Consider the following 27587-nt stretch of genomic DNA (forward strand, 5'->3'; position numbering starts at 1 on the left):
TATTCATGGGTAGCTATTTTCAATCAGCACTTTATGAAACCTACAAACTAAACCAATTATTTTCTAAAATTGATGAGCTCTGCTGCATTCCTAGGAAATAAGAAAATCTTTGTCCTAAAAAGTCAGCAATGAGTACTATAATATACTTTACCTCTTCACTATCCTCATCCAGGTATTTTATCTGAATGGTGTTCAGATCAAATGAAACTTTTACCTGCAAGTGAGAACACACATATTATGCAATTTGAGAACCAAAATAACTTTCAACTTTACCCATTACAGGAAAAACAAGAAACGTCACATTTCAGAAAAACAAGATCCAATTCCTAGGCAGTCATCTCTTCTATTTTAACACAATTACCTGCTTGAAGGAAAGGATTACATGATCTTTTATAACTTTTATATATATATCATATATATATATATAGCTTTTATAGCTTAATGATTCTTTTAAATTACTCCCACATGATACTATGCTCAAAAGTGGAATCTTAATTAAGCAAAGGTTCCCGTTAAATAAACTGCTACACAGGAAGTAAAACATTGACTACTGAAACCTAGACAAACATAGTAAGTACAAAGTACTTACCAAAGTATGGTATTAGTACTACCAAAGAGAGCAGATGGCCTACCATGTAAGCTCCTACAAGCAGGAATACTCCTTCTTAATTTTGGAACAAGCCACCTATGACTTAGCAATAAAGTAACCGATCAGTTCTTAGAAAAACCTACCTCCTTTGCAGTTGACAATGAACACTGACTTATCTCCTCTCATGTATAAGAACATACTACCAGAGCATAAGCAAGATGAAGTCCATACCAATTCATTCATAGTGTTCATTAAAAAAAACAAACAAAAAACAAAAGTCCTTTGAATCCCTCCCATATTAAAAAAAAAAAAATCCCATTAAGTCTTTTATCTCCCAAAGTAACCACTATTCTTCAAAGCTTCTTTTTTAAAAAGAATGCATTTTCTAATTCCCAACTAAAACATTACTTTCAAAGAAAATTTTTCATACAAGATAAATCTGGTAAGTATAAAAACTTTTTAAATCTATTTAATTTCACTATTAAAAATAATTATCTTCGGGAAAACTTTCATTTTGGTAAAGGGGGAGCAAAATAAAACCACTCACCATTGCTTCCACATCAGCCCAAGTTGTATTTTCTGAGTCTGAAACCAGGAAGCTTTGTGTTTCATTTTTAAAAGTCACATTTAGATTAACCTGCGGCTCCATGCTTTGGGACTAAAGGGAAAAAAAAACAATTATTTCAGAAAATGTTTTACAAAAGAAATGAATGCTAACTTGTAATGAAGAGTATATAACTTCACTCAAATCCCTAAGAAACAAGAACTTGTTTCTCCATAAAGCCACCATTCCCAAATGGACAAGTGGTTAAAAAAAAAAAAAAAGTATATTATCAAACAGTTCTAACAGGAAAAATTGCAAAATAATAACAATCATATGGTAGACTGCCCCAAATCACAAATAAGAAGAATATAAATCAAAACAAATCCAAGATTTCATTTCATATCCAGCAAATTAGCAAAGATGAAAATCAGCAATGTTGGTGAAGTAAAGAATTGTTCTAACCATTTTGGAAAGTGACATGAAATCATGCTGAGAAAGTGAATACCATGTCCATACAAAAAGTGCTACTAAAGATCCTAGTGTTAGGCACCTGAAGGAAAATCACAATTAGAAAAGTCCTACATATATTAAAATATTTAGAACAGCACTTTTTGTAGTACCATAGAACTGGAAACAAAGTAGATGCTCATCAAATAGAATATGGCTAAACAAATTATGATAAATAAATATAAAGAAGCATTACTGCATTGTAAGAAAATATGAATATGAAGAGTCAAGAATAAAGAAAGACATATGAACAGAGTAGAAAGTAAAGTCAGGATTATAACATATATAATGACTCTAACATTTTAAGTGGGGGTAATTGTAATGACCAAGCCTGGACTTGAAGAAGAGAGGAGAAATTCTCCTCTCTTCCTTTTTTTGTAGAAAAAAGGGATTTCAGGTATGAAAGCAAGTCAAGAAGCATTTATTAAGCACCATCTGTGTTCTACAATCTCTGTTTAGCACTGAGAATACAAAAAAAGGTAAAAAAAACCTCACTACTCTTGAGGAGTCTAAAATATAATGGAACACTGTACATATTGATATAGAGGTTAGTTTTGCTGAATTTGCTTTCCCTCCCCCTCCTAGTTCTTTTAGATTTTTTCTTCCCCCCAGGGATGATTTTTCCGGGTAAGGAGTGGGAAGGCATATCCATGGAAAAGGTGATATTTAACATGTAAAGGACTGCTTGCCATCTGGGGGAGGGGGTGGAGGAAGGGAGGGGAAAAATCGGAACAGAAGTGAGTGCAAAGGATAATGTTATAAAAAATTACTCTGGCATGGATTCTGTTAATAAAAAATTATTTAAAAATTAAAAAAAGAAAGAAAAGAAGGTGAAATAAAAACAAAGGATATCCAATAAAAATGTTAAATTTAAAAAAAAAAAAAAAGGAATATCAACATTACTACACAATGTTTAGAAAGTGAAACCTCTTACCTAAGGGGGGGAGGAAATAAAATTTCTGCATAAGAAACAAATGAATTTTTAAAGTCTTAATTTTATTTTTAATCACATCTGAACAAAGCTATTCAGCGTTTGCAAAAAACAAATGACATATACTTTCAAATGTTCTTAGAGGAAGGCAGCTAGGTGGCGCAGTGAATAGAGCACCAGTCCCGAAATTAGGAGGACCTGAGTTCAAATTTGACCTCAGGCACTCAACACTTCCTAGCAATGTGACCTGGGCAAGTCACTTAACCCCAACTGTCTCCCCCCGCCCCCCCCAAAAAAAAACCAAAAAACCCTATTCTTATACCTTTCTTAATCATTAACTTGAGATTCAACTCTAGATATTCTCTTGGGACATCAATATCATCCTGAATTTCCCCATCCAATGATCATTAATAATGGCTTCCATTAGGAACTGGTCTATTATAGATAGGTAAAAGCATTTATTATTTTCTAAGTCAGGTATGTAGCTTGTCAAGAGGACAGTTAATTCAATTTTAATAATGTTTATAAACCAGAGTTTTTATGTAGTGAAGAGGATACAGGTGATTTGGAAAATTTCTTTGGTCTCTACGAAATAATTTAAGTACCTTAAAATCAAATGTAAATTGGAAAGAACTATATAAGAACACCACCAGTCAAAGAGCAGAAGATGATATTAGTTTCATGTAACCTTGAACAAGTCATAACCTCTTTGTACCTTAATTTCTTCTTCTATAACATAGGCAAATCTTGATCAGCCCATGTAGGATTAGATATTAGATTTAGGGTTGGAATTAGGTCTGATAAGACTGGAAAGTTGATAGATTAGATAGACTCTATGTAGATAGACTGTGAAGATCAAATAACAATTTATGTGGAAACACTAGTATGGTAGAAAGAATCACGAGAGCCCTGGAGTTTTGAACCCCAGGTCTATAACAACTCACTGTATTAACTATGGACAAATCATTTAATTTCTTTTGGCCTAAATTTTCTTGTCTGCAAAATGGGAATAATGTGCCACTCATTTCTTACCCCTCTTTTTTGTTTTTTGTTATATTGTTATATTGATATATTATCAATATAAGACTATATAATATTTTTATAAACCAGTTTTTAAAATAAAATTATTTTTTCTTTAACACAGAGATAAAGCCTTGTAAAGCAAAATACTAGCTGGAATGTTCTTATTAAAGAAGACTCTATAGTGCTTGAATGAGAGATTTCTTTTGAGGTAATGACAATTTACCAAACTTACCCCAACCTAGGCTCAATTTGATTACCAAAATGTTCCTATATTTCTAACTCCAACCTTGTTGACACATAATTTATTCAAATATGAACACAAAAGTTCAATATCTATCCTTGAAAAATCAAGTGTACTTCATGATCTCCCAAGAGCTTTAGATAGGACCAGGACTCATGGTGAAAAAGGCTATCCACCTTCAGAGAAAGTGAACTAATGAACTCTGTGAGTGCAGATTGAAGCATATTTTGTTTTTCACTTTGTTTTTCTTGCCCTTTTCTTTGCAACATTGCTAATATAGAAATATGTTTTGCATGACTTCACATATATAATAGACATTCTATTTGTTGCTGGCTTTCTCAATGCTTCTCAATAGGTGGAGGAGGGGCATGAGAGGGAATGAATTTGGAACTCAAAAATTTTTAAATGAATATCAAAAAAAATGAACAACGAAAAAATTAAGTTAGGGTCATCTACAAGATTCTACCTACAAGAAATGGCTAGTCTGGCTTTCCACATTCTGAAAACCTCAGTCTAAAACTATCCTCCTTCCCCATTCTCACATTACACAAAAAGAAAAGCACAAAATAGTCTGGAATTCAGTCAGCAATTTTACTAACGGATAAAAAGCAGGAAGTGAGACCATGTGTTGAGGAAAGGAGAAAAAGGAGAGTTCTTGTCCATTTTTACAGTTTAGTTTTTTATCTGTTTCTCTTCCAAAAGGCTAAATCAGTATCCAGCATCCTCCCTTTAAGTGATCTCTGGTCAATGGTACAGATCAGGCCTAAGAGTTGGTCCATCCTAAGTCAATGCCAGTGTAACCAAATAGCCTATTCATCTCCTACATACCAGGAGTTTGACTGAGGCCAGACTCATTCAGTGATTTAAGTCTAGGTAGCAATTGAAGCAAAGACTCTTCTCTTTCACCTAGTCCAAAAAAAAAAAAAATAATAATCTATATAAATCCACCTGGGAGGGGAAGACCCTTAGAGTTTGTGGCCAAAGCAGAAAAGACTGCTATCTACATTCAATCTGAGTCGGTCAGGACCCAAATAAAGACCAAATGAGATTTGGCCTGGGACCTTTTGGTGGCCAATCAATGAAAATCATAGTGATTTAGGTTTAAGGCAAGGTCTTAATGAAAGAAATGTAGCCAAATCTAGCCAAACAGCTTAAAAAGGCCAAGATTTTCCACTGCATCCAGGTCCCTCTCCAGTCATCCTGATCTCTATCTAGCCAATGGACCCAGATAGCTCTGGAGGAGAGAGTGAATCAGGTCACCTTGCCCAGTCGTCCCTCACTTAAATCCAATTCTCTTGCATGTCATGGCATCACCTCCCTGATGTCATGGTCCTCTTCCATAAGGAAGGACAAACAGCAACAGCGGGGTAGCATTCTAAGTCAAGAGCATTGGCTCACCACTACTTGAGGTAAACCACATTTCCTCTCTGTTTCAAAATTAGGTTGAGTGACTACAGGAAAACCTAAGCTCTTATTTTTTTTTTTTCTGCATTAGAACTGTGATTCATTGACACAGGAACTCCTGATGTATAGAAATTCTCTTCTAAGAAAAACATTCAATTCCCTTATAACTTACAGCAAAAACTCTTAATCTTTTTCTTTCTTTTTTTTGGGGGGGCAGGAGGGAGAGGTCCCACTCTACCACTGTGGAAATCTATAGAGCATTTCTCCTAACATTTTTAAATGTATAAAAGTATAAAGGTTTATGAAGGAATCAAAGGGTTTGTAAAAATACATATATGATTTCTTTTTTTCCCCATCCAAATTCACCGACCCTGGAATTTACCTAAAGATCCACTGGGAGTTCATGAACTCCTTATTAAGAAACTTTTTATAGTCTTAAAAATTGCCTTGGTTGAAATCAGTCAGGCAATAAACACTTATTAACCTTCTACAGTGTGCCTAAGTGCTGGAGATACAGGGAAAAGCACAAACAGCTCCTGACCTAAAAGATCTCATAGTCTTAACAGGGAGACAACATGCAAAGAGCTAGGTACAAACAAGGGAAGGAGAGGGTACTAGCATGAAGTAGTGTGGGAAAGGCTTCCCCTAGAACACGAGATTTTTATCTGGGCCGTGAGGGAAGCCGAGAGGCGGTGTTGGCCCACAGAGAAGACTTGAACTTGAATCTTATCTCTGAAGATTCTCCTAGCTATTCACTCACTATTTTTATGTCTTTGGTACAAAAAGGATTGGAAGGTAAGAAGGATATATAGTATTAAGGAGGGGCCCGAGTCTAAAGGGCCAACGGTAACTGCAACAACCCCGGACCCTTACTGCCACAGGGCTTAGCACAGTATATAGCACACAGTAAGCGCTTACTAAATATTGACTTACTGACACAGCTTCCCTGGTTGGGGCAGGGGCCAGTTACGAGGAATTTCCCCTCCCTCCTGGACCGGGCAGAACACCGGCCGGGAGACCTCCCTCCTCTCGCGGGGCCCATCCGCCTCCTTGTCCCCTCTTCGGAACCTCCTCACCTCAGAGGCCTGGCTGGGCCTCGACCCCTCGGGTTCCGGGAGCTCCTGGCCCACTCGCAGCTCTCCGCGGTGACCTGTCCACGGCTCTCCGAAAGCTCTGCCCCAAGGCAGCGGGACACCACCTTCGGGAGGAATCTCGAGCCTCCTTACCCGCTTCCCGCCCCCGGGGGGCGCCTGCCCAACACCGGTGCAAGGACTACTTGGGGCCGGCTCAGCTGCTGCCCCTCTGGGGAGACTCTAACATGGCGGATGGAGACCAAACTCAGGGCATCTGAGCCCACGAAGGGACGATTGGTTGGGGCCCCTGTCCCTCGGAATTGACATGCCTCTGATTGGTTTAGGATAAGGCGGGGCGGGGCGGGGCGGCGAGCGGAGAAGCACAACAATAACAAACACTAAGAAAGAAGGCGTAGCGGAAGCGGGCCAGAGCGGCTTTCCTCCTACTGATCCCTTGGATAGTTGGCCTCGTCAGCTACAAGCCACCTCGGATATGATGGGACCTGTAGTTTACCCCTAACTCCCAGAATCTTTCCCCTGACCACTATTCTCCAAACACAGATATACAGATTTGTACAAATCTAAGGATTTGTATCCGCCGTGTGACGCGAACATTCTTCGACCTGTTTTTTATCGTCACCAAGTCCCACGAAAGTCCGCGATGCAGCTTCTCCTGGAGACTACGATTTCCAAGATGCACTGCACCTCATTGCTCCTCCCCCCAATACATACACACCCCTGACTACGCACGTAAGCGACTCTTGTCGCAATGCACTCTGGGTATTGTAGTCTCAGTCATTTCCTTTACCTGGCGAGATTCCCATCGCGGCGGAAGGGGTGGAGGACTCGGGACTTCTCTTGCTGCTCTGCTAAGGACAGTGTGGCTCCCGGTGGTGGTTCCGACTCTCGGAGAGCAATTACTGTGACGTAATAACCCACTGATTGAGAGAATAGAAAAGAAGAGGGCGGAGCCTAACACTCCCGTCGCAGTACGTAACCTCTTCCTTTTCCGGCTCCTTCCATTTCCGTCTTACGGAAAGTAAGGAGGGCCAATCACAGCCCTCAAAAGGAGCCAAACCCATTCTTCCCACCCTGTTTACGTGGTCGTGTGGATGTTGTGATTGGCTTCGAGGCTGTCGGCGGAGTTCCGATACCATGACAACAGAAAAGCGCGGGAAATCAGTATAAATTGAAACTGAGATTGCGCGCCAGATCCCATAGAAGACTCCGGAAAGAAGAAGGCTTTATGCGGACCAGGCACCTTGGTGTTTTACTTGGGCGGAGAGAAGAGAGAACTTGAAGAGAAAAGGACTAAAGTGAGTTTAGAGGGAAGCCTGGGGAAGAAGGGGCGAGGTTCAGTTCAATTCTGCAAGCGTTTATTAGGTGCCCATTAAACGCAAGTGTTTTGAAGTTACGAAACCAAAACAAAGCAGCCCATGCCCTCAGGGAGCTTACTTACATTGCAGTGGGAAGAAATCAGATGAATGCTGACAATAGGTGATTGAGTGTGGTTTGCGGCCTAAGGGACTGTTGTACCAACTTTTGGGCGCAAACTAGGCCTCGAGTAGTTGTCTAGGAATTGAAAGAGGTGGAAATGAAGGAGAGCGTTCCAAGCTTGGCGGGGGATCAGGCATGGAGAGGTAAAAACGAGTGAGTGACCCCTTATGAGAAAATGCAAATAAACAAGTTTGGTAAAAACAGGGAGTCCTTGTGGGGCTCTTTTGGAGCTTTATCAGGAAAGATAGAGTAAAACAACATTATCCAGCGCATTATATGCTAAATAGATATGTCTTATCTTTAAAGTATTGGGAAGCCAGTGGTCAGATATGTGCTTTAGGAATATCATTTTGATAGTTGGGTGGCAAGTGGATTGAAGAGCAGTCATAGGCCAGGAGGCTAATTATAGGTTGATATAATAGACCAGGTGATAGGTAATAAGGGTGGTAGCCAGGTCAGTGATATATTTACATACATACATATATATGTGTGTGTGTGTATGTATGTATATATGTGTGTATGTATGTATATATATATATGTGTATGTATATATATATATATATCATTAATGATGTGCAGTCTGTATGTAAGAATCTAGGATTGAAGTGTTGGGGGACAGCAAGAGAAACACTAAAGGGGATTAAGAGGTAATGATACCCTTAATCCCCTTCAGTAAAAGAAGTGAGAACACCTTAAAAGTGAAAAGCAGCAAGGGCAAATTCTATATTAGTATCCTACTTTTCTGGACAGTGGAAAACAAACTGAGGCTTGCTTTACTTGTAATACTGGGTAAAAGGTAAAAAGGTAGAAGAAAAAATCTTGGAAAGTAAAAAGGAGAGATACTTGAACGAATCTAAGTATAGCATAAAAAATACTAGATTTGATTTTGCTTTTCATAAAGGCCTTTTTGAGTACTTAATTTTGATTAAGGCTATAGTTGGAGCTCTCTAATCTTAAGACTTTGTGTTTAAAAAGCAAACTCAAAAAATGTTTCATGTGAAATATTTGTTTCCAAATCATTTTTACCTTGTGTCTGTTAAGGTTCAGTGAGAGAGAAAAGAAATGGATTTATCTACAGTCAGTATCGACGAAGTAAAGAATGTCCTCATTGGGATGCAAAAAATCTTAGAATGTCCTATCTGGTAAGTTTGTAGACCAGTCATCATTTATTTGTGATCCCTTCCTAATCCCATGCCAACACAAAAGAAGGAAAATGGCTTTAAATCATTAGAAGAATTTACATTGAATGTTAGAGAGATGAAAGTACACTGGATTAGATAATGGTTCTCAAAAGGTTTACTTACTTCAGCATACAGTATGCTGAAAACTGTATGGTATTTACCCTTGCACTTACATTCACATGCCCCCAGGTTCTACTCTAGTGATTCCTCTTAGAAAAGAATAATACTTTAGTCATAAACTAAAGAAGATTTAGAATCACTGACCACTTTACTTTTTTCAAATAATGTTGAAAAAACAAATGCAAAACCAATATCACATGATTCCCATCAGAATTTTCTTCTGAATAAATAGGTAACAATAATAAAGCATGATAGGTTAAAATACATACATGTATAAAGTTATGTCTTTATTTTTAAAAAGGAAAGGAAAAAACAATGCTTAAAACAGCCTAGTGCAAGGAAAATAGCTATTCACTTCCCAGATTAAAACAAGAGAATAAAATAATTATATCTTACTAAAATAGTAGAGACTTTTTAGCCTTTATTTATATTCATTCTGTATATTCTCATACCAGTAATATATTCATCTCTACTTCATTTGATTGAATCCATCAGTTTTGTCATGAAATTGCCACATCTCTTGTTATTTATTTCAGATAATATATTCATTGCTTAGATCCCAGGATCCCCACAATCATTGGGTTACTATAAATCCTAAAGTCTTGTTGGGCTAGATGCTGGCATATTATTTGATACTTTGCAATTTTATCAGCTCTGACTGAAAGCCACAGATCTATTCTCAAAAGACACAGTGAGTTTCTTGCGATCAAAAATTACTAGATTTAGTTGAAATTTTTTTTCAACTTGAGGATAGATTCACCTGAACCTCAATGTTTCCTGACATTCTGGGGGCCTTCACTATCTGTTTAAGGTGGCATTATGGCATGAGTGATAGCCCCAATTCAAATGATGATTACAATGGCAGAAGACAGTATGAGGAACATTTCTTTCAAGACTCTTAACAACAGTAACACTGATCTCCAGAGTCAGAGATCTCCTAGTCCCATTTAAAAGAATGCACAGTGTAACTTGGCTTTGAATAAAATACTAGTCTGCAAACTAAGTAAAGGACCTTTCTCTCATAACAAAGTTCAAGATTGAGATGACATAGAGATGACAGGAGACACCTTCCTTTGATTAAGTTTCATACGTTCCAACTTTTTCTTCTCTGGGGATTTTTTTTTTTTTTTTTAAACTACCACCACCACTCACCCAGTATACTTTCTGTCTTGTTTAGAGTGGGTATATTTCTTTTGGGATTCAATTCAATAAACAATAAACCCTGAAAAAAGCTTACAAACTATCAAGGGGAAAATAAAACATGAATGAATACAAATAGATATAATACCTCATAAAAGGGAGTAAGAAAAAGTGTGCATTATGAGAAATTATGCTACATAATATTTTCTTATCATCCTGGTAATTCTTGATTGTAAGACACTCCCAGTGCCTTTTCAGAGTAGATCCCTAGCTTTCATATTAGCCAGAGCTTGCAAGACTGGAATTTTTCTCACTGAGAAAAAGATTCCTTTCATCTGAGTAAGATCAGGGAGGGCTTCATAGAGGAGCTTTGAATCTGTACTGTACTATAAAGGAAGAAAAGGATAATAGGCTGAGGAATTTCCTCAGTCAGGGAAAGTATATGTGTGTCTCTTTTGTCCTTAAAAGGATGCTTCAGAAATCTAATATAGTAAACTAATCTGAGAAAAGAATCTTCTGCTGAAACAAAACCCTTTCTCCTTTCTTTCAAACTAAGAAAATCTGCCAGTTTGATTAATTTATTATGATTTGAAAGACTTTGCACTCTGTACTTCTCTGCTAAGCTATCTGCTGTGCTGATGAAGTAATTTCTAATATCCATTTGAATTTCAAAGTCAAATCTATGTCTACAAGTTAGACATCAAGACAAGGGCCTGGATTTTTATTGTTGTTTGTCTGTTCTCAGAGAGATCCATAACATTAGGGAGATGATGCCATGATGTGCAGGTGAGTTGGATGTCATTTAGGAGAGCACCAAATGTTGGGTTCATTCATGTGAAGAATTCATAATGGACATTCACTGTGGCAAAAGGTAGACTTATTTAGGAGAAGAGGTTACAGACAAAATGAAGAGATACAATAGACATAAGAAGTGGTAAATATGAAATTTGCTTTTTGACTTTATTTCATAGAGTGGGAGAGCATATAGTTAGGAAGGAAAGGGGTTTTAACAATTAACAATGGAAAAGACAAGTTTCCTAGTGGAACTCAGAATTAATCAGAAGAAGGGAACATGAGGAATCAGAGCCCACCATAACCTGACTCCTTCATACTTTTTTTTTTCCTGCTGAGGCAATTGGAGTTAAGTGACTTGTCCAGGGACACACAGCTAGGAAGTGTTAAGTGTCTGAGGTCAGATTTGAATTCAGGTCTTCTTGACCAGAGCTGGGGCTTTGTCCATGGAGCCACCTAGCTGCCCCCTAGATTGGAGTATTCTCTTAGACAGCAGGCTAAATCCTAAAAGAGATTTAACCCCTTAAAAAGAGTTAGCTGTAAGAAGGAGAAAGACCATAATACATTAAGAAGGGAAGTATGAGAGGAAGTTACCATGGGGGAGTGGGGAAGGGAAATAGAATGCTGTGGTGGGTTATAATCTCAAAAAGAATTCAGCAAAGATGGCATGAGCCATGAACAGTTTTATAGGGGAAATTTAATCTCAGGGGTTTGACATAATTTGGATTTCTAATTGGACACAGCAAGGGGGGGTGGGGGAAGGTAACCACTGTTTCCACAGAGGGTGGGATTATAAGATTAAATTGATGATCCCCATCCTGGTTGCTTCTGGGAGTAATTCTATTCATATTTCAGTCTTCTGTCAACCCCACCTAATTACTCAGGACCTCATCCAGTTGGATTTAAGTGGGGGAGGGCTGTGAGAGGTCACCAGCCTCACTTTCCCTTCCAGAGCCATTATTGCCCAGCGGCCAGATGCAAATCAGGGTGACTGGAGGTGGCCAGTCTCTCCGTCTAATGGGAGACCTTAGTCTTCTTAAACTAGTCTTTAACCTGTCTCAGTTTGACTGAAGCCATGCCCATTTGGTGATTAAAGCTTAACACTTGAGGCAAAGAACCACCTGTTTCATTTAATCCACATAAAAAATAAATAAATCTGGGAGGGGAAGGCCCTCAGGATTTCTGGCCAGAACTGAAATGACTATTTATATTCATTCTGAATCTATCAGGACCCAAACTATGACCCACTAGGACTTGATCTAGGACTTAGTATTGGCCAATCTTTTGGAGTACTAATGGCAATCCAAGGCATGTTGGGGCAAGGCAAAGGTCAAAACTACTGATGATGGCCCAAAGTACTACAGGGTAAGATTAGCCATTCCAGATTCTAAATTGAGGTCTTTGGACTGAGGTAACTTCCATTCAGTCACTAAAGTGTAGGTAAAAATTGAGACAAAAGATGGCCTAATTTACCATCCAGGAGGAGAACTTCAAAGTTCCTGACTCTTGCTGAAGACAAATACTATTTATACTCATTCTGTGCTATCAAAATCTAAACAGTAAGCCAGTGAGACTTGGGCTGGGGCTATAACTGACTTTTCTTTGGTGAGTTGGGTTTAAAGGGTAATCTAGTAGATAGATCCATTTGAAACATAATGGGCTTACTTAAAGATTTTTTTCATAATTGTATTTCAAGAAATCATAAATGAAAACTACACAGGTCAAAAAAGCAAATTGTCTTGTTTGGGGGAGGAGGGATAAATGAATGAATGTAGCGCCTCCTGCCCCCAACCTAAAATACCTTGCAAAATATAAGCAATCAAACATTCCCATAGAAGTATATGTGGTGAGGCAAGGAGGAGGACAAAAAGAATTCAACTTCTGCTTGAATTGACATGTTGGATCCTTAGAAGGTAGCTACCACTATGCTCAAGGTCCTAAAGATAACCCTGAGACTGGGCTGCTTCTGCTGTAGGTCCTGAACATCCCTTGTTGGACCTTTTACTTTCTATATTTGAATTATTCTTTAAGAATGGATAAGATTAAAAAATGGTCAAAGTACAGTCATGACTGAGATTGGTGTTTGTGAAGGACCAAATGGCAGAACCTTTGACTGTAACCCTATGTGAAAAAATCCTGTATTTTATATCCATACCACATGTGAGAAAATTTTGATTTAAAAAGCAAAGATAGTTGACATTGAGAATACAAATGTATAGTTAGTACTCATTGTCCCTCATGCTTGAAAAGGAAGATGACTTGAGGCTCACAAGCATTTTTCTTTCTATCACATGAAAGTGCAGAGTGTCAAAAATTTCATATTAGGGAAGTGAAAATAGGGTGAATTTGTGTTCTAAGTTTCAGTCAAATATAGGCAAAATTTAGAAAGAAAAAATCCTCTAACATTTTAGCTAAGCAATAAACCACAGGGGCCTAAAGAAATTTATGACTTTTTGCAAAGATTGCAGAGCCAGGTTAGCAGGATATGACAATATTGGGGGGAAATATCGCTTGAGAAAGCACAAAACTTGGGGTAGAATTCTTGTGGTATTTTCCTAGAATGATCAAAATGTCTTGAGTAGTATAACAGTTGGCTCTATTTATTTTGCATTTCCATCACACCAAATCACAAAAATGTAATGTGCCTTCTCTGTTACTCTGGCAAATTAAACAATCAATTAAAAACATTCATAGATTAAAAATTAAAGATGCAAAGAGGGAGGTTAATGCTTTTTTGCTTTTCAGTTTACTATTGCTGTGTATGTTACAACTGTTACTTCTGAAGCTCTTTCCTTGGAAGTATCTGTCAATTGGCTCAACTAAAGGATCCTTTAGGACAGAAATCATGTCTATTTAACTTGTTTTGTGTGGTATTTCTAAGCATCATTTGTAATTAAGTGCTTAATACATGTGTTATGATGATTATTGGAAACTGTTGGCATAATAGGAAGGCTGAATTTCAAGGACTTTTATCTCAAATAACCTGGCTACCTCACTTGTTCTAGAACTTTCATTACGTCCCTTCACTTCTCTTAGCATCTTCAGTTTTAGAATTTATAAAACAAGGAGTGGGGACAAAGGTGACCTTAAGGTGCCTTGCAGCTTTGACTTTTTTTTTTTTTAATATTATTGTTCTAAGTCCCTTTGTTTCAGAGTAACACCAGAGAATAAAATAAGTATTGAACTTAGGACATGTTGTCTACGTGGCCTTATTTTTGCTAGCACCTAAAAAAAGAGAGATGAGTTTATCAAATAAAAATAGTTGACATCAACTTCTGAGTATTCCATTTCATTTATTATTAGTTCAGACGTGATTAATCAGTATAGGTAATATCTTCTAGTAATACAGATCAGTAACTGGACCATGATTTATTAAAGTTGTAGAGAATTGTCTAGGGCACCTAGAATTTGTGTGATTTACCCACAGAAGCACAACCAATGTGTCACAATTGGGTCATTTAATCCTAAATTCACATATTTAGAGCAGAAAGAGAATCGACCTCAGAGGTCATCTGATCTGACTTGTTCATTTATGAATGAGTAAACTGAGGTCTAGTGAAATTAAGGGATTTACCTAAGACCATACAAATAGTCTAAGCTTCAAAAGCAGGGTTTGAATCCAGGTCCTTTTGTTGAGGTCCAAGGGCACTCCAAAAATGCTGGGGTTTCAGATCCCTGTCACAAGATGTCTCAAAAAGAACTTGCAGGCTCAAACCCATTTCTCAAATCAAGGTGCAAAGTTTATTATAATTGTAAGGCCAATTAAAGCTAGGATAAATTCCAAAAGAAGTTAGCCAAGAAACAGTAACAGGAAGATAAATTTATTGGGAAAAAAGAAACCAGGTGTTTCATGTCACTGATGTGCTAATTGTATGGCTTAGAGGTGGAACTGAGGAGTAGTCTGGTTCTGATCTTATGGTGTGGTATCCATAGTGCTCTGGGCAGAGTGTCATTAGGTCAAGTGATGAACCCCCAATTTTATTCTGCACCTATATCAATTTTAAGCACCTTATTATTGTTGCTCTTTAATCTTAAAAACCTTGTTATCACAGACCAACAGGCAGCCAGCAGTATTTATGGCCTTAGCATCCTGATCATGTAGAGTAAACTGGGGCAGGATAATTTAGGGGAAGAAATGTATCATTTCCAACTACATCACTAACAAGACCAGGTGGCCTTAGAGTTATTGTCATGTCATTCCTAAGCCTGTACCACATCACTTTGACCCAGTAGCCAGAGCTTTTCCCACTATACTTCGATCCTAAGTTTAGAGTCACCTAACTCCAGTATGTCTTGCTGCCTTTGCTTCTCATACCTAGATTTAAATAATTTGGGTTCTTGCTGAACTGAGTATTCTTTTTCTTTACTGAACTGTTTTCATTTTCCTACCAATCATATATAAATATGCAGTGGGCCTAAAATGGATCTATTTTGGAAAATATTTAAATTTGGATCTTTTCCTTTCTTTATTATAAACATTGACTCCATCAGTTAACTAGGAGAACAGATTTTGCCTGATTTTTTTTTTCTCTCTTATCCATCTAAATGTTCATCAACATGTATCCCAGTCTCCCATATGGAGGTACATACCCATACACACACAGTCACATATTAGAGTTTTCATCCTGAAGTTTATGTCTGTGGCATGTTTGGGTAGTTTGAATTATAATTACCTTATTAGAATGTGACTATTTCCAAATTGAGTTTTTGGATGAGAATGACAACCATCTGGTAGCAAAGCTAAATCCAATCTCTTTCACTGGTTGCTAAGAGATATAGTAGAAGTACAATAACAACTTGGAGTCTCCTGTATGCCCTAGCCCTTTGGTTTTGGTTTAATTTCATCCAAATAGTGATATTTTGTATAGTGCTTTATAATTTACACTGTATTAACACTATATAATCCTAAACATTATTTTCCCTTTTTAACCAAAACATTGTGGTATAGTACACAGAATACTGTATTTGGAGGCAGAGGACCTGGATTCAAATCCAGTTCTGTTACTTATAGCCTCTATGGCTTTAGACAGATCCTTTGTCTTCTCTGATCCTCTGTTTCTTCTATTATCTTATTGGCATCTAACCAGCAAAGTGATTAGAGTTCCTGGGCTTCAAGACCTGCCTCAGACACTCAAGCTATATAATCTTTGACAAGTCACTTAACCTGTCTCAGACTTAGTTTCTTCATATGTAGTGAGAGGTTTGGATTTGATGGCTTCTTTGATACTGCAGTATGTCAGAAACCCCATGCCCAAAGGACTGATACCAGTCCCTGCTCAAAGGATTGATACCAGTCTCTGCCCAAAGGATTGATACTAGCCCTTCCACTAAGTTTTTTTGTTTTTTGTTTTTTGTTTTTTGTTTTTCCCCCTGAGGTAATTGGGATTAAGAGACTTGCCCAGGATCACACAGCTGGGAAGTGTTAAGTGTCTGAGGCCAGATTTGAACTCAGGTACTTCTGACTTCAGGGCTGGTGCTCTATCCACTGTGCCATCTAGCTGCCCCCACAAAGGTCTTTTTATTTGAAAAGAACCATTTTCTTATCCCAATACTAGGAATATCTTTTATCCTGGTCTTTGTAAAGAGCAATGGCAAAAAATTAAAGAGAAAGCATTGAAAAACTAAGATGAAACATTAGACCATTTGTGAATAGGTAAAGAGTTTGGAGATAGATGACTGTAGATCTTGTTGAATAGTGAGCCATTTATTGAGCACCAGTTCTGTGCTGATGATTATTTACTGAAAGGGATATAAAAATAACAGAAGATAACATCACTTATAGGGTAATTAGAGAATTGGGCACGCGTGCGCGCACACGCATACACATGCATGCAAAATTATTTTACAGCATTTAACAATATACCAATGAGTATTACTTGACAGCAAGTCTTTTAAGTGTAAAATGCAGAGAAAATGAATAATCAAAATCATTCTTAAACCATTAAATCTCTACCTCAGACTAATTGTAAAATCCTGAAAGTTCTGGTTCTATGTTAATTTGGTCTTTACAAAGGATATTCCTGTTTTTAAAAAAAAATTGGGTTTTTGACTTTACAGTAAAAATAAACAATCTTTTTTATCTTTTAGTCTGGAGTTGATTAAAGAGCCTGTTTCTACGACCTGTGACCACATATTTTGCAAGTAAGTGTTAAAAGATTTCCCACAATTTCATAATAGGACTTGTCTTATTCTAGCCTCTTCCTTTAGCCATTTAAATTAAATTAAGAAGAAAAACCCAATTTCAATCTGTCACCATTTGTTTTGCAAAAGCTTTTTAATGAACCTATTTTGCCATACTTATAAGTCCAATTCCTATTAAAAGTGCTAACATATTTAACTCCTTGGCAGGGCACAAATTACTATATGGCCCAGCCTTTACACTCATTTTTATTTGTATAAGAACAAAAAAAGAGAGGTCAAAACTGAGGCAATCAGCATTTGTTCTTATTACTCAGACACTATTATTTATTTATTTTCTCTGCTCCTCCCTCCCCCCCATTAATAGCATTCCCTTGTGCCCACAATTTTCTTGCTTTCTAACCTTTTTCAAAACAAGAAAGGATATTATATTAGACATTTATATCGTGCTGACGTAGAAATGTTGATGTATTATGTTAACTCTTTATTGAGCTTTTCAAGTAATTTATATCTATGATATAGGAATGGGGGAGGGAGGAATCTTTTGTGGGTAGGAGGAATAGGAGAGTTTCTCCTTATTTTTGAAATTTAACTTTTAAAGCAGTCCTAAAGGTAAACTTGATTTAGTCTTCAGGTACCTCATTTAGAAGGGACAATGATGTTCTATTTCTACCTCTAGGAAAATAAACCTGAACTATAAGTATTAACTCTTGTTCACAGATGAAGAATGGGAAGGACTCTTAGAAATCTTCCAGTATAACCTCTTATTTTAGATTTATTAAGTGAATCCAGATTGCATAAATGTCCTGGGACCTATCAGTAGTAAGAGCAAAGCTTGGGTTTGAATCCAGGACCTCTGACTTTGGCTTCAATTCAATATTATTTCTCTTGTACCACTCTGCTTCCTTGCTGCCTCACACTGTGAGACATCTCTCCCTTTCTCTTATCCTTGAGCCCTCCTTTCTTATCCTTTTGCTCCAAGGGTTCATTTACTGATCTAGTGACTCAGAGCCCATTTTAGTCCCTCTTACCTCTCTGCTACAACCCCTGAACAAGGTTTTCCATCTTCCCGTCTCTAAAAATAATTATCTTGAGCATGAGATTTTTCACTTCTTGAAAAGTCTTTGGGATCTACTTTTCTTAAAAATTTGTCTTCCTTATCAAGGTGGAGCAAAGGAAATATAGTTGTGTGACCTCCTGAGTTGCCTTTCTCCAAAATTAATTAGGGATTCAAAGGCCTAAGCACCTTTCTCCTAACTGACTTTCTTACTCTTTAGAAAATTGTCCAAAAAAAAAAAAAAAGAAAAGAAAAGAAATGTCATCATCTTCACTATTGATCTCAGTTCTTTCATTTGTCAGCAGCATTCATAAGGATTTTTTCTCTCTCTGCATTATTAGCATAGAGGATAAGCATCTCCTCTGAAGCTTGTTTCCACTTTTCTCTTACATTTGCATTGTTTGTTGATGGGGCATGAAGATAGCATACCTCACAATTTCAAGATTTTGTTGCCAAAGTGTTTTAGACCTAGATATTATAAGGCAGGAATTCTTAACGCAGCACCCCTTCTCAGAGTCATGTTTTTAAGAGTACAAAATAAAATACGGGGCATTACAAAGTTATTGAAACATAGTTATCAAAATATATTTTTTTAAGTTCAAGCACTGTGGATTAAGAAATCCTGACCTAAAGACTACCAAATGTCATTATAAAAATATACTCCTGTAAATGATATTAAGCCACTTTCCTTCAAACTTTCCTTAATGTTTAATTTTTAAACAGAATTTTAGGCAGAAATAATATTAAAAAATATATCTTTAATATAATGATGACTGAAAGCTTTGAACATTTGCATGATTAGCTTTCTTATGAAATTTCTTCTGTGATAAATTTCATTTATGATAACATTTCATATTCTGAATGATACTCTAGTCTATAGATTGAATAATGAGGAAATACTGGGAGACGGGAAAATAATAATGTTCCCATACTCTAGCTTTACTTCTTGAATTGTGTTCTACAATTATTTAATAATGGACGTGTTTTTCTAGCTACAAGCAAGCTTACAATTCTGAAATGATCTTTCCCTGAAGGTTAAGAAAAGTCAGGAAAAAATGTCTTTCATCATGTATTTATTAACTTACGTTCTGAAGTATCAGGCAGTGTGTGCCACCCTGGGAAACACTCTGATAATGACATTTTTCATTCACCAGAGGTTGTATTCTGCAAGAGATTATACATAATTCACTGACACCCACCAGGATGGAATGGTTTCCTCCACATTTAAAATTTCTAATAAAACAGCTATGTTCAGAAACATGTTCTCTGGGAAAAGCCACAAAACTTCTCTATGATGTTATGATTTACCTGCAATTTTTTTTTTTTACCAACTATTATATCTTGTTTTCAAATACTTCTTTCAATTTGAAACACCAAAGACATTTCAAATTAATAACCACTTATTTCCTGATACATGCAATGCAATGTACTGCCTGCTAGAGATTCAGTATAGACCCTGCTGTCAATCAGTTTACCCTCCAGTGAGGGGAAAAGCAGACACAAAATACCACTGATAAATGGGACTGTGAGATAAATCCTAAGAAGAGATTAGAGGGATTATTTTAAGTTCGGGGCTAGGGCACAGTGATTAAGATAAATTTCATGAAGATAGGCCTTGAGTTGGTCCTTGAAGACAAGGAAGAAGTCCAAGAACGGAGATTGGAGGAGTAGCCATTTCAGGAATGAGTAACAAGAAGAGGGACAGCCCTGTTTGGCCAAAACATAGAATCTGGTAGGAAGGGGAATTAGGCAAAATGAGGCTGGAGCCAAATTAAGAATAACCTTAAATCTTAAGGTAAGGAGTTAATGGTTTCTTGAACAGGGAATAGAATACAATCTTTGAAAAGAAGATTGAAGTGATCAGAAATGAGGAAGTCACCCCATCTATGACTCACTTGTACCACTACCCAAAAACTTTTTACCTTTTCAATGCCTTAAGCATTGAACCTAAGAGGGTCCCAGGGTGCTCTGATTTAGATGATTGTTCCATTGCTGTAGGGTCTGGTCTTGGTGTTATTAAGAATATGAATGACTTGTCCTTTCTGAGTATATGGTTTAGAGAAACCAATGTTTTATTAATCAGGATTTTCTTGTGCTCGCTCTTTAAGTCATGGAATCCAAATTTTCTTTTTAGCTTAGTATATAATACTGTTAGGAAAGGGGGACAGGACAAGATGTTCTCTAACTGTATAATGTCTTTCACTAGAGGAAGATTAGGATCTATGTTGTTATTTACCTCCTACCAAGCACTCAGCTTGTGTGCCCAGAGTTTGTCATTGTCACAGTACCCTAGTGATGAATATGGTTTCCTTTCCCTGACTGCAGGACTATACTGGTCAATGTATTATCATGTTGGAACACTGTTATACCTTCATGGATTATTCAGGTCTAATCCTAGTGACTTGTCTCCTTCAAGCCAACATGCTAGAGTATCCTTTTTCCATAAATCAGTAATCTGTTATCTATTAGGAGATTGAATTACAGCTGCTCCTTCTGGCTTTTCATGTTCTCTACCTCTTCTTTTGGCCTTTTTCTTTTTCCCTTGCCTATTCTTGTCATTTCTCCTGGAAAAAAAGATTAGCCTTTTATAGACTTTATAGACTTCATCAGCCAATCAGAGAGTCATGGCTTTTCTCACATTCATCAAAGTAACCAATCATAACTCCTAGAATGAAATCTGGGTTTTCAGCTCTCCTTAGCTATAGTCATTTATTTCTTGGCGCTCAGGGGCTGCTGTCTTGTCCCCAGAATGGTGGTTATTTGCCACCCATATTGAGACTCAAGTCATTGCCTAACTGATTACATTAACCTGAAGATTCTCAAAATATGAATTTCAGATAGTTTAAATTTTATTTTAATACACACATAGTTAATTATGTGAAGTGCATTCTAATTCTGACAGATTGCCATGCAACACAAGTGATAGTTATATATCATTAACTAGGAATCAAACTAAATTGCTTGTAAACTTTATTTGGTTACAGCAGTACATTGTGTACATGGTTATATCCTCAGTCTTCAAAGGTCATTGCTCACACAGCATTGGCATCCAGTTGTGCAACAGCGCTGTCTGCTGACCTATTGGACCAAGTCCAAAGCAGGATATTGAAGAGACTGGAAATGTGTCATTTGAGCATCTATTGAAGAAATTGAAAGGATTAGTCTGAGGAAGAAAAGACTCATAAAATGTTTTCTTTATGTAATTTGAAGGCTTTTCATGTGGAAGAAGGATTGATTAGACTTGATCTGCTTGACCTCAAAAGGCAAATCTCAGAACAAAGGAGAGGTGATACAGAGAAACAGACTTTATTTTAATATAAGAAATAACTTCATAATTATTAGAACTCTCTGAAAGTGGAATAGGATACCTAGGAAGGAGGTAAATCTCTCCCTCAGTATAGAAGTTTTGACTTTTGTTTTCTTCTGAGTTTACATTTTGATCTTCCCTATCACCACAGTAACTTGCTATTGTCAGAATCTTTTTTTGCTGTCTGCCCATTTTCTAGCCTTTTTCTTGACTTTCAATTCTACTAAAAATGAGACCCTGCTACTAGAGTGGAAAGGACACCATCCCAAGCTTTGGCTTTTTTGTGCAGTTGTTTTCAGAAATAATTTTTCCAAGATGGAATGATTTAGGGAGGGATGCATTTATTACTCTCCTATGCCATACACTGGTCTGTAAGTGACTCCCAAACATTCTTTTCCATCCGGGAACTTTGACCAGGGTCCCAGCTTCCCTGCAGTTGCAAGTTCTAATATATTAGTGTTCCTCCTCATTGTCATCCAGAATTGCAAACAAGTATGGGTAATACCAGAGTCCTTGCTACTGCTGTGAGTAAAGGGACCCTTTACTGCCAGCAGCCTCACCTGACACAAGCCCTTACTCCTCCCCCTCATGCCCCCAAAGCCTGCTCCTGGTGGCTGGAGCCCAGTCTGCATTGTAGCTGCCTGCATTGGATTGCCTCCACTCCCACCCTGGTGCAACGGATTTTTCCTACTGACCTTCTAAGTTGTCTTGGGCCAGGAAATTGTTTCACTCTTCTCTCGGGTGGGTTCTGCCACTCTAGAAGTTATTTTGAGGCATTATTTAAAAGTATTTGAAGGGACATGAGAAAGAGCTCAGGCAGGTCTCTTTTGTCCGCCATCTTGACTCCACCTCTTCCCCTTATCACAAACAAAGTCTGGGAAGCCCCCTTACTGACATTCTAGATGGGATTTCCTCATAGCTATGAATCAGAATAGATGACTTATGAAAGCCCTTTTAACTCTGAGTGAGGTCATCTGATTACCCTAATTCCAGGGACCCTGATTGTACTTCACCTTTAACATAGATATAGTATATTATCTTGTCATGGATGACACCCTTCTCCATGGTACTCCTCAGCCACTGAAGGTAACCTGCTTTGTTTTTCCTTTTTTTAAAATAGATTTTGTATGTTGAAGCTTCTTGGCAAGAAGAAGGGACCGTCTCAGTGTCCACTATGCAAGAACAATGTAACCAAAAGGTATAGAATTGACTTGATGATGGGAGGTAGGAAAACCCACAACACAGGAGGTGTTCTTCAACAGCACAGTTGATTGTCTTTCCAATCCTAACCATCAGTAGAGCAAAGATTTAGGAAAGTGTTTTAATAGTGGAATGAGTTGTTTCTAAAAGCGATTGGAAATTTTTGAGTTCTGTTAACATCAGCCAGTTTTCCTATAGAATGTTTGAAACATTAGAAGGAACCCTGAGGAACCACTTCAACTCTTTCATTATATTGACTTACTCTAAACCTAACAACTGGTAAGCAACAGACCTACTTTTCCTGATGTCCAGGATAGACAGAGCTTGTTCCAGTCTCCTGCCCTCCCTATTTCCCTTTGTTTCTCCCACCCAAGTACAGAAGCTTCGAACCTGTCCTTTGAATCACTCTTTATTTTAAGATTTTTCTTAAGCAACACTTTTTCTCTAGGATTTCATCTAGTAATCCACATTACAGGATTTGAGAGAAGTTATGGCACTAGCTTTGGATAGAAAAAGCAACGAACTCCCTGATGACCTTGATTTATATCAGAGTTCTTTGCCCATTACAGATTTGAGACACCTCCAGTTCAGGGAGTTTTACTGGTTTTGGCTGTACTTGATTCTTTGGAGATTTAAATTATAAAAATAATGTGTGCTGTCCCTTAGTTTATTCTAATGTGAATAATTTTTTAATTATAGTGTAATGTCTGCAATAATTAGAATAATTAATTCTCTGCCCCTTGAAGACAAATTCTATCATTTCCTCCTTATATAATAATTCAGTTCCTTGTATTTATTTATTTTCTTCAAATATCTCTGAAACCATGGACAATGACTTCATTTTTAAAAAATCCATCAAATGCTTTTTCTTCAGAAGTCTACGAGAAAGTACAAGGTTTAAACAGCTTGTGGAAGGACTGCTGAAAACTATTCGTGCTTTTGAGCTTGACACGGGATTCCTTTGTAAGTGTTGGATGTCTACAAAGAATGGTGCTCTTGTAGTCAAAAAGAGGGACCGTTATTTTCTGTGGCTATAATTCATTTTTAATTTCCTGTTTGTAATTTCTATATTAGCACTCCTGACTTTGTTATTGAAAGATTTATTGGTCTTCAGTGTTGGAAAAAAAGACCCAATAATGATAACAATTATGATAATAATAATGCTATTGCTAGGAAGCGGGCTAAAGAAGAGATTTAAGGGAAAAGGCTCAGTTCAGTCTCAGGATCCCAGTAGCCTGGTCCTGGAAAGAAGCAGAGATAGCATTCAATATGCCCAAGTGAAGGGATGTTGATTTGTATCCCAGCCCTAGTTTACTTTCTACAGAACTTTGAGCTGCTTAACTTCTGTGCCTCAGTTTTTCTCATCTGAAAAGTGAAAAAGGATAGCCTGACTCAAAATCTGCTCTTGATAGCAATTCACATTTCTCTAGTGTCCTAAGGCTTGCAAAGATCTTTCTTTACTATACCTGTGAGGCAGGAAACAAGAGTAATATTATTCCGCTTTTGCAGATGAAACAGTCTTAACAGGAAGTTAAATAACTTATTCAGGGTTATTTAGCTAGTGGATGTGAAGACCAGTCTTTTCTGCTTCCCTATGTAGTACTTTGAATTATATTGTACTGGCTAATTGTTTTTTAGATTTTCTAGTAAGAGTAGACAGGTATAACTGGGTTTTTAAATTATAGATAACTATATCTAGTCACTTTAATTTTTTCCTTCATGGTTTTTTATGGTGTTATTTAACAGTTTCAAACAGTCAGGATTTTTCAAAGTGGGAGAAGAGGACTCCTGAGCCTCTGAAGAAAGAAGCCACTATCATTCAAAGTATGGGCTACAGAAACCGCACAAAAAGATTCAGAGCCAGTGAACCAGAAAACCCAACCTTGGTAAAGTCTTTTCTATCCTTTTATTTGTTTTATGCTTTTATAACTCGGTATGAGGCATTGAGAGAGAATATAAAAAGAATTGATAAATTTAGTTACAAAGGCAAGACATACATATGTCAGAACTAAGTAGTAATGCAAAGTAGTACATGATTAAATGTCCTAATAATTATTATAAATAGTAAGTATTGCAGAATTTTTTTTTCTTTTTCTTTTTTCCTTTTCTTTTCTTTTTCTTTTTTCTTTTTTTTAGGAAATTGGGATTAAGTGACTTAGGGTCACTTAGCTAGTAAGTATTTGAAGCCAGATTTGATCTCAAGTCCTCCTGACTCTGGGGCCAATGCTCTATCCACTGCACCACTTAACTGCCCCATGTGGTATAGGAATTTAAGGAAAACTGTGTCCAGCAAGAAAGCCAAGTGTTTGCCAACTATGTTCAAGCCTTAACTTTCCCAAGCAATTGTAAGATGAAAGAAAGACTCTGGGCAGTCTCCAGTGAAGATGGAAGAGTTGTTAAAAGACAAATCTAGAGTCAGAAACAGTGTTGTCCTCTTCAATGCTTTTCTCAGTCATTTGAGTAAAAGGGTAGTCACATTCTTAGAAAGTTTGTGAATGACACAAAACTGGGAAAGAGGTAACTAATAGAAATTTTTCATTTAGATTTTTTAAAAACAACTGTCCAAATGTAGGAAAGGGGATGAGAGCTAAACAGCAGTTTGTGTAGGGAGAGAAGGAGTTTTAAGAGTTCTGGACTGTTCTTTTGTTATGTTCTATACTACGATGTCTAGGTTCTGGAGTTAGATGTGTTCCTCTACATCTGTGATCCTTAAACTATCTTTGCCCATCCTTTGTAAAGTCTTATGTAGAATATATGTGGTTTTTAAAATGTTGTCTTTTGCTTTTTTTTATGTCAAATTATCCTCTACTTCAGTGTTTTTTTATTTCAGCTCTTTTACTTTTTTAGAGAGAGTCTCTATTGCAGATTCAATTTTTTATTTACTAATTGTTTTTTATTCTTAAATTGAAAATTCTAATTTCAGATTTATATTCAGTCTTTTTTTTTCATAATTATAACTTTTTATTGACAGAGCCCATACCTGGGTAATTTTTTACAACATTATCCCTTGCATTCACTTCTGTTCCGACTTTTCCCCTCCCTTCCTCCACCCCCTCCCCCAGATGGCAAATAGTCCTATACATGTTAAATATATCACAGTTATATTCAGGCTTTATTTCTTCTTTTTAATGGATTATATTACTAGATTCAATCTGAATCAATAATGTGAAGTTGCAACCCCAAAAGCTGACACAATCTTAGATTTCAGTAATTTAGGGACTTGTGATTTCATCAGTATATTTCGTTCCTCCACCAGTGCAAAATGCAACTCTCTGAGAGTAACTGAGAGTGAGTTTATCAGCCTGTACACAAATTCTTTCTAGTTTGATAGAACCCACCATATTTCACACTCTGCTGTCATAAAGTTTGAGAACAGAGTCAACCCTACACCATAATGGGGAACTGAAGTAGATCTGTCGTGATGATTCAGTCTTAAGCTATACTAATAGTAAAATAGGGACAGAACTCAGAATGCAGGTCATAGTTCCATCCTCTTAAGATCTCCTTTAAAGTTTTGTGTTTACCTGCAGAGGTTTCATTTTAGGAGAAACATCATTGTGTCCAGAACCACTCTGATGATGAGGAGATGATTACCTGAGGAAATCATGCCGTAGTGATAAGAGATCATAGCTAATGTTTACTTAGCCTGGAGAAAGAAAGCTTTGAGTGAGTGATGAGAGGTCATAGAAATGGTAGGTCTAGAACTAGAAGCCATCCAGTCCAACCCTCTTGTTTTATAGAGGAAAAATGTGAGGTGTTGGGAAGTTAAGTGACTTGTTCAAGGTCACATCTATTACATCTCAGAGGTGAGATTTGAACTCCAAAGTCCCCTCCTTCCAAGTCAAGTGCCTCTACTCTTTCCACTATACCATATTATGGAAGACAATAGTCTAAGTAAGTATTTGAAGGGCTGACACATGGAAAATAGGATTAGCCTTTTTGTTTGGCCCCAGAAGGAAAAATGAGAAGAAACAGCTGCAAAACACTAGATTTCAGCTCAATTTTTTTTGGATTTGTGATTTGTTGGTTTTGGGGCTGGAAGGGGGACAGAGAACAATTTCTTATGAATAGCCAGAAGGTAGCCTCTGGTAGATAGCCAAAGTTTCTATCACTTAGGTACTGCAAGTGGAGATTAGGTAGCCTCTCAGACATTTTATAGAAAGTATCATCACTCAAATAGGAGCCAGGCTAGACTTGTGAGATCCCTTTCAAACTTAACCTCTTGAGCCTTTCCCCTATGTTGATACTTTATTTGTCTTATAGCTAATTTTAAAGAACCTAGTATTCTCTAACTGGTTTAAAAGATAAATTCTATTTCAATTCACCAGCCATAAATTAGAACACTCTTATTTCCAAACTTTCTTGTGAAAATGATAAGGTGAAGTTAGGAGAACTTAACAAATTTGTAACAAATATAACAATGGGCAGTAGCAATCTTTCAGTGAGTGCAGGAAGATTGAAAATCAAGAAAAGAAAAAAAATTGGATAAAAGTAGTGTTAGAATCTTTCAAGTATTTTTCACTTATTCTTTGATGCTCAGACCAGTAAAAAGTTCTGCTAGGTAACTATCCTTTCAGTGTCTAATAGGTGCTGAACACTATAATAAAGGAGATTCAAAAATAAGTTGGATATGATCTCTGTCTTTATAGATCTTTCGGGTTCAATAATACCCTTTTTCTTTGCACAATCATAGAAAATAGAAAAGACTAAAAGTCTAATTCAGTGGTTCTCAAAATATGGTCTAGAGAATCCTGGGGATCTCTGAAATCCTTTTAGAGGGGCTACAAATTTTAAAAATAGTTTTTAATTTCCAATATGGTAAATGTCTATAAATATAATCCAG

The 27587-nt window shown here is 37.0% G+C and overlaps 2 protein-coding genes across 6 annotated transcripts in view; one reads left to right on the top strand and one right to left on the bottom strand.

The window, feature by feature from the left end:
* Window positions 1–7210, bottom strand: part of NBR1 (NBR1 autophagy cargo receptor) — a 32418-nt gene extending 25208 nt beyond the window's left edge. For 3 of the 5 annotated variants that reach the window (XM_051994351.1, XM_051994350.1, XM_051994347.1), the window contains exons 1-3: window positions 7121–7210; window positions 1137–1247; window positions 152–214 (exon numbers count right to left, since the gene is read on the bottom strand). In XM_051994351.1, coding sequence (XP_051850311.1) covers window positions 152–214; window positions 1137–1238 — 165 coding nt within the window. In that variant the 5' untranslated portion in view covers window positions 1239–1247; window positions 7121–7210. Of the gene's footprint in view, window positions 1–151; window positions 215–1136; window positions 1248–6172; window positions 6275–6315; window positions 6695–7120 lie in introns of those variants that run through there. The other 2 variants (XM_051994348.1, XM_051994349.1) reach the window with 2 other exon arrangements.
* A 93-nt stretch (window positions 7211–7303) lies between these two features.
* The window catches only part of BRCA1 (BRCA1 DNA repair associated), a 77153-nt gene continuing 56869 nt past the window's right edge, over window positions 7304–27587 (top strand). The window contains 6 exon segments of the mRNA XM_051994357.1: window positions 7304–7628; window positions 8851–8951; window positions 17130–17183; window positions 22665–22742; window positions 23619–23707; window positions 24491–24630. Of these exon segments, the coding sequence (XP_051850317.1) occupies window positions 8872–8951; window positions 17130–17183; window positions 22665–22742; window positions 23619–23707; window positions 24491–24630 (441 nt within the window). The 5' untranslated portion in view covers window positions 7304–7628; window positions 8851–8871.

The sequence above is a fragment of the Antechinus flavipes genome, chromosome 4 (genome assembly GCF_016432865.1).
Source record: "Antechinus flavipes isolate AdamAnt ecotype Samford, QLD, Australia chromosome 4, AdamAnt_v2, whole genome shotgun sequence".
Lineage (NCBI taxonomy): Eukaryota > Metazoa > Chordata > Mammalia > Dasyuromorphia > Dasyuridae > Antechinus > Antechinus flavipes.